Genomic DNA, 12,224 nt, shown 5'->3' on the forward strand with positions numbered 1-12,224 from the left:
AAAAATGTAATCGTTCAATGATCATAAAAATGTCAACTATCAGTATCCGCATTTTTTACTTTTTTGAACAAAATGTAACAGCCTTTGTAATGTGTTTTGAAATGGTTCTATTGTCATTTTCATACCAAATAATATGTATATCGTATCGTAGGAGGCTGCAACATATATGGCAATATAGATTTTAGGCAGTATCGCACAGCCCTATTAGAAACTATAAATGAGATGACCCTGAATTTTCAAGATTTTATTTTGAGATACATCCAAGACAAACAAAAGCTTGCAATGCTGTCATGATGCCGCTTTGTTTGCTATTTTCTTGTGTTTTGGATCATTTTGGACCATTTCCAGTCCTGGTGCTCTTATACTTCCAGCTGGAATCCTTGTTTTGCTGCCCTTTCACTTTGCAGACTATTTAGTGTCACCTGTTGCCCCTTGTCAGTACTGGATTATTGCTTTGCATGAGTAGCTGATAGTTGATATGCTCCCAGTTCAGAGCTTTATTCCGTGGTCTAAAGGTCCGTCCACCATTGTGAGAAGCCTTCTGTTCCCTAATAAAGGGACCTTTTATCTGAGGCAGGGTGATATGATAACTGTATCATGATATCAATAATTATTGATATTGTTTGTGACCTATCAATTATAAGGACCAGGAAAATTATATTAAATGTATTTTATTTCAAATGTAACCTTCTTCTTCCTAAAATATGTAAAGGAGACTGATCTCCGGCTTGGCCCGGATTGAGACGTGGTTGAATTGATGAGCCTTTTGTTTGCTTTTGTGTATTGCTGCACCATGTTAAGGCCATTCGGAAGTGCAGTTGTCAATATTTGCTCGTCCTTATTTGACTGATTTTTATTTAGTTATTTATTTATTTATCCATTTTTTTGGATGGGGGCGAAGAACTTTTGATTTGTATTGTATTGAATTTATGTTAATTGTTTTGTCAAACAAAATTTAAAAATGATAATAATAACCTTCCTCTGACTTTAATCACCTCAGCTATCAAGGCAGAAAGGAAAGGAAATGTCAACACAAGTATAGAATTACTTAACATTAACCTCTTCAAATTAAGGTGCAAAAATAATAAATATGTAGGGAATACTTAATAAGGTGTACCAAAATATTGTGAAAATGTAAGCAGAGAAATATGAGAAGAACTATTTTCTGCAGGTTTAATGGCAGGAAGCTGTGCTCCTAAGGTGGTGTGGTGTTACTTGTCTTGGTGGGGACAAGCCTTGCATCATTTACAGACCACATTGGTTTAAAAAAAGAAATTAAAAACTGCCATACTGTGTCTAGTTGACTTTTCCTGTTTTATCGGCATTTTTGTCAATAAAAGAATCAACCGTGAGACAGCAAGATGGCGCAACCAAACTTGATAGTTGATACTGTTAGTCTTACCTGACTTCCAGCATTGTTTGGTTACCCTTTGTTAATGCAACCAACCTTGCATGACAACTTCCGGTTTCTTCCTACAAAGAAGAAAAATAAATTACAGAAATGCCTTTTTAATTGATATCAATTCTACCTGCACTTCACCTGGCGTCTCTGCATCTTGGGTCACACCAACAGCCGACTTGTGGTTCCGTGATACAATGCACTTTATTTTTCTATAACCCATTCTGCAAACAAAGACAATAACTGTAAATAAATCAAATCCATAAATAGTCAATTATATTTGAACCCTACCAGTTCCTGTTATCACAATAAAAGCTAGTCAAATCAAATCAGAGCAATGCATTTAAAACCGCAATTAAGAAAGTTAAAGAAAATCAGTGAAACAACTAGTAGTAGATTGGAAAAAAAAAGAAAAAAGGATGTTATGTTTATTAATTGTTTGCTGACTCTGCTTCATTGATGACCATTATTTTTACAATAGATAACTTGATACCACAATCAATGAGACATCTTTTTCCAGCGGGTCTCTGTGTTGCAGCTGCATCTTCTCAGGTCTTGGTTTGAGTGAGTGACAGGAAGAAAAGCTCCGACTTGCTTTTCTGGTAACCTCCTGGTTTGTATGTCTAAGTGACGTCTAGACCAGTGGTTCTCAAATGTGGGGGTACTTGAAGGTATGCCAAGGGGTACGTGAGATTTTTTTGAAATATTCTAAAAATAGCAACAATTCAAAAATCCTTTATAAATATATTTATTGAATAATACTTCAACAAAATATGAATGTAAGTTCATAAACTGAACATCAAATCAAGTAGGCTATTCCATTCATTACCATAAAGCCAGAGTTTCGCCCATGCCATGATGGTTTGATCCTCACTAAAATGTCTGTCAAAAAGAAGTGTGAAAAGAAATGCAACAATGCAATATTCAGTGTTGACAGCTAGACATGTTCCATAAATATTGATGTTAAAGATTTCTTTTTTTGTGAAGAAATGTTTAGAATTAAGTTGATGAATCCAGGTGGATCTCTATTACAATCCCCAAAGAGGGCACTTTAAGTTGATGATTACTTCTAGGTGTAGAAATCTTTATTTATAATTGAATCACTTGTTTATTTTTCAACAAGTTTTTACTTATTTTTATATCTTTTTTTCCAAATAGTTCAAGAAAGACCACTACAAATGAGGAATATTTTGCACTGTTATACAATTTAATAAATCAGAAACTGGTGACATAGTGCTGTATTTGACTTCTTTATCTCTTTTTTTCAACCAAAAATGCTTTACTCTGATTAGGGGGTACTTGAATTAAAAACAATTTCAGTGGGGGTACATCACTGAAAAAAGGTTGAGAACCACTGGTCTAGACCAGTGTTTTTTCACATTTTTTGAGCCAAGGCGCATTTTTTGAGGCACACCGCTAGCAGAAAACATTAAAAAATGAATTTCAGTAGCCGATATTGACAGTAAAAAATCCTTGTCATATTTGTTGGATATGAATTTAAACCATAACCTACCATGCATCACTATAGCTCTTGTCTCAAAGTAGGTGTACTGTCACGATCTGTCACATCACGCCGTGACTTATTTGGAGTTTTTTGGTGTTTTTCTGTGTGTAGTGTTTTAGTTTTTGTCTTACGCTCCTATTTTAGTGGCTTTTCCTGTTTTGTCTGTATTTTCCTGTTTCATGTCTTCCTTTGAGCGCTATTCCCCGCACCTGCTTTGTTTTAGCAATCAAGACTATTTTAAGTTGTTGCTATCCTTCTTTGTGGGGACATTGTTGATTGTCATGTCATGTACGGATGTACTTTGTGGACGCCGTCTCTGCTCCACACGCTGTAAGTCTTTGCTGTCGTCCAGCATTCTGCTTTTGTTTACTTTGCAGCCGGTTCTGTTTGCAATTAAGACTATTTAAATTGATCCTTATTCTACCTTGGTTGTCGGGACATTGTTTGTTGATGCTGCTGTTATCTGGTGACTACAGACAATCTTTTTCATGCTGCGCTCCAGTACGCTCCTACTTTGTGGACGCCGTCTGCTCCACATTTCATCGTAAGTGTTTTTGCTGCGTTCCATCATTTTGTTTTATGTCTGTCATAGTCTGGCCGGTTCGAGCACTTCCCTTCTGCTCTAGCATTCTGTTTTTGCTTGTTTAATTAATAAATACCCCTTTTTACTTTACGCTCCTACCTCAATCATCTGCATCCCTAAAATCACGACGACCTCAGGCGTCTCCCATGACGCACCGTTTATCATCGCTTGACATCCTAAGCTTCAATGACTTTTCTTAGCGGCACTCACCTTTTCTTTATTTTTGCTTTAACCGTTAGATGCCTTTTTACCTGCATATTGTGATCACGACAAACCATGTTCCTGACATCTACAAAGTAATTAGCCACTTACTGATATGCACTGCAAAAAGTCAGTGTTCAAAAACAAGAAAAAAAAACTACAAAAATGAGGGGTATTTTATTTGAACTAAGCAAAATTATCTGCCAATAGAACAAGAAAATTTGGCTTGTCAAGACTTTCCAAAACAAGTAAATTAGCTAACATCAATGAACCCAAAAATAGCTTAAAATAAGTATATTCTCACTAATAACAAGTGCACTTTTCTTGGTAGGAAAAAAAAAAGAGACCTTTTTGCTCAATATGTTGAAAAATATTCTTCAATGAAGTAAATGCTAGTGCCATTATCTTGACATAATGATATTACATTTCTTGAAACCAGCAAACTTATACTAAAAACTAATTTATTGTTCTTAATGGAAAGGCAACAAGGCAAGCGCTTGTTACTCTCGGGGTCTCCTAGCCGCTCAGGCAAATCATATTGTCTAAAAATGCATTTTTCCATGGATAACATGACATCATCGCGCCAAGTGCGTGCTCTTTCAGTCAATTAGTGCGCATATATACAGCCCGGCCCCCGGACAAAACGTTTTTTATTGTAATTTTGAAGAATTCATCTGAATGTGCATGAACTATTTCTGTTCAAAATTGTTAGAAATGTCACATGTTAAATGTTTAAATATTAGCTGTCCGTTTACTGTACTGTGCCAACTGTACCTATTTTCTATCATTTCATTGAAAATAAAAGAGCAGAGTCCATTTGGCTGTCATCTGTTTTAATTATGAGACACAATTGGGTCAAAGTCATGATTTTTTTTTTTTCATGCTTGAAATAAGAAGTTATTACTTTAAAAAAGTAGTTTTCTACTTGTGAGTTTTGATGACACAACATTTGATATTCTAGTTTCAAGCATGTTTTACTCAATATAGGTCATCAAATCTCAGCTACAAGCTGTAATATCTTACTGAGATCATTTACGACCAAAACCCTTAAAACAAGTACAACACTAACATAAAATCTGCTTAGTGAGAAGAATTATTTTATCAGACAGAAAATAAGCAAATATTACCCTTATTTGAGATATTTAAACTTACTTAGAATTCAGTTTTTGCAGTGTGGAAGAGTATTACACGGTTTTACTCTGCCGAGCTATAGACAGCACCGACACTCAACAACGGATTATAATTATAATAAAAAATATTTTGAACCCAAATAGGTGAAATGACATCATCTCCCACGGCACACCAGACAATATCTCAAGGCACACTAGTGTTGAAAAACACTGGTCTAGACTGCCAAAACCAGATGGGTTTCGATCTGGTTGTAACTTGGATGGTACTATCTTGAATTCCGCTGGGTTATGGGTAAATGTTCAGTTCTATGCAGAGAACTAAAGGCCCTTATTCTTGCAGAAGGTGAAAGCCTCTCCTGCTCGGCCAGGCAATATGGGTCCACAGACAGCAGCGGCGAGCACGACAATCCCGCCGCCAACCACTGCAACAACCATAGCAACCACAGGTTTCCCGCCGCGACAGCTGGGCACTGGGTCGGCGCCGACCAAGGGGAAGAGGCCATCCGCAGGAAGTCGAAGTACTTCTTCATGAGCCCCTGTGATAAATACCACGCCAAGGGCCGGAAGCCTTCCAAGCTGATCCTGCAGCTGCTCAAGATCATCATGGTCACCGCTCAGGTAGCGCCTGTGTGGCATCCGTCACTGCTCCTCTTCTCTTCTTTGCTTCCTCTCTTGGCAGTTGGTGCTGTTTGGCCTCAGTAACCAGGTGGTGGTGATGTTCAAGGAGGAGAACACCATGACTTGGAAGCACAAGACTTTGATGAGTCCTCCGACAACGATTTGTCCGTGTACACACGACAAGATGTCTACCAACACATCTTCAGGTACGTCCATACTCGGGATGTCAGGATATGAACATTTCATATCACGGTTATTGTCACCAAAATGATCACGGTTATCATTATTATCGCAGTATTGTTGAATGTGCTCTAAAAGTACTCATTCACACTTATAACCCAGTTTTATTAAAAACATTCAAATAAATATATAACCACACAATATACTTTCTTGACAGAATAAATATGATATGTAATAATGTTGTTCTGGTGACTTAAGAAGCATATTATTTTAATTGAGTGTTTAAATTTGATTTCAATGTGTACAATTGAATAGCTTAGTTGCTCAGACAGTAATGTGTTTATATAAGTTTAGATTGGGGTATGTTTTTTATATGAAGAAAGACGTTAATGTCTCTTGTTTTCATGTTAGCATTCACGCTACCGAGCACTAACTTGCTTCTCCAGTAAATAAGAAGTGTCACCTGTCCGTCAGATTATCAGTGTTTTACGATCATTCTGATTGAAAAAGGTAATACTAACTGTAAAATGTTTTACCACGGTTGTCATAATTATGAAATAAAAAGTCCAAATTATGAGATAAAAAAGTCATAATTATTGTCAATATGTCAAAAAAGCAAATGAACAAAAGTTTTTTTGTTAATTATGAGATACAAACTGTGATAAGAAAGTCGAAAACATGCCATTAAAAGTCATAATTATGAGGTAAACAGGCAAAATAATGAGATAAAAAAAAGTTAAAATGATGTCATAAAAAGTCAAAATGATGTCATAAAAAGTCATAATTAGATTTTTTTTTAAAAGTCTAAATTATGCCATAAAAACTCAGAATTAGATTTTAATTATGAGATAAGAAAGTTGAAATTATGAGATAAAAAAGTTAATATTATGAGTTAAAAACTCATATTTATGAGTTTAAAAGTCAAAATTATGAGATAAGAAAGTCATAATTACAAGTTAAAAAGTCATTCATGAGATAAAAGTCAAAATTATGAGATAAAAAATGTCATAATTACTAGGGTTATGAATCTATGGGCACCACACGATTTGATTCAGAATCGATTGTAGATTTAAAACGACTCTCGATACATAATCAATTATTTTTAATAACATTGTGTGCCATTTCCATGATTAACTACATTTCTCCATAAGAAGTCAAAATCATTGCACAAAAAAGTCAAAATTATGAGATAAAGTTAAAAATGTGCCATAATTATGCGTTAAAATGGTATATTTATGAGATAAAAAATCGGAATTATGAGATAAGAAAGTAGAAATTATGAGTTAAAAGTCATAATTACAAGTTAAAAAGTCATATTCATGAAATAAAAAGTCATAATTATAAAATTAAAAAGTAGAAAGAAAGTCATCATTATTTGGGCTGTGAATCTTTGGGGACCACACGATTTGATTCTTGGGGGTAACGATTTGATTTAGAATCATCCATCCATCCATTTTCTACCGCTTAGGCTCTCGCGGGTGGCGCTGGAGCCTATCTCAGCTACAATCGGGCGGAAGGCGGGGTACACCCTGGACAAGTCGCCACCTCATCGCAGGGCCAACACAGATAGACAGACAACATTCACACACTAGGGACCATTTAGTGTTGCCAATCAACCTATCCCCAGGTGCATGTCTTTGGAGGTGGGAGGGGCCTATCCCCAGGTGCATGTCTTTGGAGGTGGGAGGGGCCTATCCCCAGGTGCATGTCTTTGGAGGTGGGAGGGGCCTATCCCCAGGTGCATGTCTTTGGAGGTGGGAGGGGCCTATCCCCAGGTGCATGTCTTTGGAGGTGGGAGGAAGCCGGAGTACCCGGAGGGAACCCACGCAGTCACGGGGAGATTTAATACGATTTTCGATACATAATCAGTACTTTTTCAATAACATTGTGTGCCAGTTCTATGATGAACTACATTCCTCCCTAGAATAGAAAAACAGCTTTGATAAATTGTTGTATGACTTACTTATCTGTACAGCAAATATGGGTGTCTACTTGAACAATAGGATTTGTCTGGCTGGAAAAGACAGATTAAAAAAAAAAATAAGAAGAAGAAGCATCGCGATTAATTTGAAAATCTATTTTTTGTGACACTCCTAATAATCTTGGTTTAAAAAATCTAAATTATGAGATAAGAAAGTCAGAATTATGTGATAAAAAGTCATAGTTATGAGGTAGAAAAAATCTAAATTATGAGATAAGAAAGTCAGAATTATGAGATAAAAAGTCATAATTATAAGATAGAAAAAAATCAAAATTATGAGATAAAAAAAGTCAGAATTATGAGATAGAAAATATCTAAATTATGAGATAATTCGAAAATCCTCGAAAAAATTGTCGCACAGCAGCTAAATGAACACTTAGTGTCTAACAATCTCTGTGAACCTTTTCAATCCGCTTTCAGGGCAAATCACTCTACGGAGACAGCCCTCGCAAAAATGACTAATGATCTACTGCTAACCATGGATGTCATCTATGTTGCTGCTTCTTCATCTTAGCGTCCATCATAATATTTTATTAGAGCGTATCAAAACACGTATTGGTATGTCAGACTTAGCCTTGTCGTGGTTTAACTCTTATCTTACTGACAGGATGCAATGCGTCTCCCATAATAATGTGACCTCGGACTATGTTAAGGTAACGTGCGGAGTCCCCCAAGGTTCGGTTCTTGGCCCTGCACTCTTTAGTATTTACATGCTGCCGCTAGGCGACATCATACGCAAATACGGTGTTAGCTTTCATTGTTATGCTGATGACAGCCAACTCTACATGCCCCTAAAGCTGACCAACACGCCGGATTGTAGTCAGCTGGAGGCGTGTCTTAATGAAATTAAACAATGGATGTCCGCTAACTTCTTGCAACTCAACGCCAAGAAAACGGAAATGCTGATTATCGGTCCTGCTAAACACCGACATTTATTTAATAATACCACCTTAACATTTGACAACCAAACAATTACACAAGGAGAATCAGTAAAGAATCTGGGTATTATCTTCCACCCAACTCTCTCCTTTGAATCACACATTAAGAGTGTTACTAAAACAACTCTCTCCTTTGAGTCACACATTAAGAGTGTTACTAAAACAACTCTCTCCTTTGAGTCACACATTAAGAGTGTTACTAAAACAACTCTCTCCTTTGAGTCACACATTAAGAGTGTTACTAAAACAACTCTCTCCTTTGAGTCACACATTAAGAGTGTTACTAAAACAACTCTCTCCTTTGAGTCACACATTAAGAGTGTTACTAAAACAACTCTCTCCTTTGAGTCACACATTAAGAGTGTTACTAAAACAACTCTCTCCTTTGAGTCACACATTAAGAGTGTTACTAAAACAACTCTCTCCTTTGAGTCACACATTAAGAGTGTTACTAAAACGGCCTTCTTTCATCTCCGTAATATCGCTAAAATTCGTTCTATTTTATCCACTAGCGACGCTGAGATCATTATTCATGCGTTCGTTACGTCTCGTCTCGATTACTGTAACGTATTATTTTGGGGTCTCCCTATGTCTAGCATTAAAAGATTACAGTTGGTACAAAATGCGGCTGCTAGACTTTTGACAAGAACAAGAAAGTTTGATCATATTACGCCTATACTGTATATACCTTTATATACATATATACATATATATATATATACCTATACTGGCTCACCTGCACTGGCTTCCTGTGCACTTAAGATGTGACTTTAAGGTTTTACTACTTACATATAAAATACTACACGGTCTAGCTCCGTCCTATCTTGTCGATTGCATTGTACCATATGTCCCGGCAAAAAATTTGCGTTCAAAGAACTCCGGCTTATTAGTGATTCCCAGAGCCCAAAAAAAGTCTGCGGGCTATAGAGCGTTTTCTATTGGGGCTCCAGTACTATGGAATGCCCTCCCGGTAACAATTAGAGATGCTACCTCAGTAGAAGCATTTAAGTCCCATCTTAAAACTCATTTGTATACTCTAGCCTTTAAATAGACCCCCTGTTAGACCAGTTGATCTGCCGTTTCTTTTCTTTTCTCCTCTGCTCCCCTTTTCCTTGAGGGGGGGGCACAGGTCCGGTGGCCATGGATGAAGTGCTGGCTGTCCAGAGTCGGGACCCGGGGTGGACCGCTCACCTGTGCATCGGCTGGGAACATCTCTGCGCTGCTGACCCGTCTCCGCTCGGGATGGTGTCCTGCTGGCCCCACTATGGACTGGACTCTTACTATTATGTTGGATCCACTATGGACTGGACTCTTACTATTATGTTGGATCCACTATGGACTGGACTCTCACAATATTATGTCAGACCCACTAGACATCCATTGCTTTCAGTCTCCCCTAGAGGGGGGGGTTACCCACATATGTGGTCCTCTCCAAGGTTTCTCATAGTCATTCACATCGACGTCCCACTGGGGTGAGTTTTTCCTTGCCCTTATGTGGGCTTTGTACCGAGGATGTCGTTGTGGCTTGTGCAGCCCTTTGAGACACTTGTGATTTAGGGCTATATAAATAAAGATTGATTGATTGATTGATTGATATAAACAGGAAGTAGGGAGGAAGTGGGTGAACAAAAAAAAAAAAACCTTCTGCATTTGCAGTAAGTTCCCCAACAAAGACAGTGACTAAAATAATTCAAGTGAATAGTTTATTAACTAATAATTCCAACATTATCTACACAACTCTTGGCAGCTCACAGCTGGATGCCGCCCTCACCGAAAGAGCATCATCTTCGCACTGTCCCGCACTATTTTGCACTTTGCTCCCCAACTCCATCCTTGGGAGTGAATCCTGGATCTGGGGAGCTTGCAAGCCCCGATACGTCCCAAAGTTCTGTGGGAGTCGCTCCGTGGCGCCGAGCCCACTTGGAGGGATCGTCGTGCCACGCGGATGCAAGCGTGCCTTGTTCCGCTCCCGGGGATGGATCGCCGGGCGGTCGGGAATGAGACTTATGGAAATCGGATTCGTGGTTGCTGCGCGTGGAATATGTCGCTATCTTCAAAGTCATACAACACGGCGCTGATCAGACCAAATGCTTTTTTCAAATTTGCATAGAAACACACTTGATATCTTAGAAAAATAAATCTATTTATAAATTAAATAGATCTCAACTGCTCGAAAAGGTAAAGTGTCCATGACGAAAATGCTTTGGCCGCAGGTTTGAAAACCAAAAATATTGAACTATACTGCGGCTCAGCCTTCATTTCCATGTGTAAGTCTGAGGGCATCGTGGAGGTTCTTCCATGTATCCAGCATCAACGTTGTTCACGTCAAAATCAGGCTTTTTAAGAGTACGACAAATTCCCCTGATCAACAGGGCCAGTGTCGCCCCGATGCCGACAACGGCCATAAGCGTTTTCCTCACTGCGGACTCTGGGTCAGCTTCCTGAAAGAACTCTACAAAACCATCCTGCGGGAAAAGTAATCAGTTAGTCTGGAGTCCTGAGGAGCAGCGTCTGTGTGACACGTAGCCTTCGCAGGCGTTACACAATGCCTGGCTGTGACTCACTCACCCATGAATTGTTTTTCACTAGCCAGTTTCGTTGGTGTTCCAGCAGGAACGAAGAGATCTCCTGGGCCACCAGGGGCACACAGTGTCCCCTGTCCTTGTTCTTCAGGTACTGGGACAGCACCGCCCCGAACGCCACCAGACTGGCAATGCGGCCCCAGTTTGTGGTCCCATCTGAGAAGAGGCTCTTTGCTACTGAACCCACAAAGTCCATGTTGTCCCCTTTCTGGTCCAGACAAAGAGTTTTGAGCATACCTTGAAAAATAAATAAATAAAGGGTGTCATTTACTGAAATTCACATTTGACATGTATGTTACATCTCCACTCCTTTGTTTTCGCTTGTGGTATTTTTTGTTTTAAAAGGTAATTGTTAAATCACATCCTGTATTAATTTGACAGTTGATCAAATACATGTTTAAAACTATATCTGGGTTTCTGCCGGTATCAGATAATAAATAAATGATAAATGGGTTGTACTTGTATAGCGCTTTTCTACCTTCAAGGTACTCAAAGCGCTTTGACACTACTTCCACATTTACCCATTCACACACACATTCACACACTGATGGAGGGAGCTGCCATGCAAGGCGCTAACCAGCACCCATCAGGAGCAAGGGTGAAGTGTCTTGCTCAGGACACAACGGACATGACGAGGTTGGTACTAGGTGGGGATTGAACCAGGGACCCTCGGGTCGCGCACGGCCACTCTTCCACTGCGCCACGCCGTCCCTCAGATGCTTTGTAATGCAACTTAAAACTAATTTAATGCCCATGTCCTACTGCAAATCGTATATATATATACATAGTCAAAATCATACAATTCTTAGCATTTGACAATAATAATCTTCAATGGTTGGAAAGATTACAGCACTATTCTAATCCCAATATATAATAATGCAAGTAACCCTTGCAGAGAAATGTTCATTACTGCACTATTTACAATTGTAATTGGAAGATCAGTAACTTATTCATGCAAAATTAATTAATTAGGGCTGCGACTAACGATTAATTCGATAATCGATTAATGGTTGATTAATAATCGGATAAAAGAGACAAACTACATTTCTATTACTTATTTTCATTATTGTTTCTCAGCTGTTTCTACATGTTACAGTTTATAAATAAA

At 38.4% G+C, this 12,224-nt stretch overlaps 1 protein-coding gene across 1 annotated transcript; it reads right to left on the minus strand.

The window, feature by feature from the left end:
• Positions 1 to 10,229: 10,229 nt before the first annotated feature.
• LOC133577175 (induced myeloid leukemia cell differentiation protein Mcl-1 homolog) lies at positions 10,230 to 11,368 on the minus strand. Its single transcript, XM_061930803.2, has 2 exons — positions 11,103 to 11,368; positions 10,230 to 10,999 (listed from the first exon to the last, which is right to left on the minus strand). The coding sequence occupies exons 1-2, from the start codon at positions 11,349 to 11,351 to the stop codon at positions 10,790 to 10,792; spliced, it is 459 nt and encodes a 152-aa protein (XP_061786787.2). The 5' UTR covers positions 11,352 to 11,368; the 3' UTR covers positions 10,230 to 10,789.
• Positions 11,369 to 12,224: the final 856 nt, after the last annotated feature.

Source organism: Nerophis lumbriciformis, linkage group LG03 (genome assembly GCF_033978685.3).
Source record: "Nerophis lumbriciformis linkage group LG03, RoL_Nlum_v2.1, whole genome shotgun sequence".
In the NCBI taxonomy this organism is placed as follows: Eukaryota; Metazoa; Chordata; class Actinopteri; order Syngnathiformes; family Syngnathidae; genus Nerophis; species Nerophis lumbriciformis.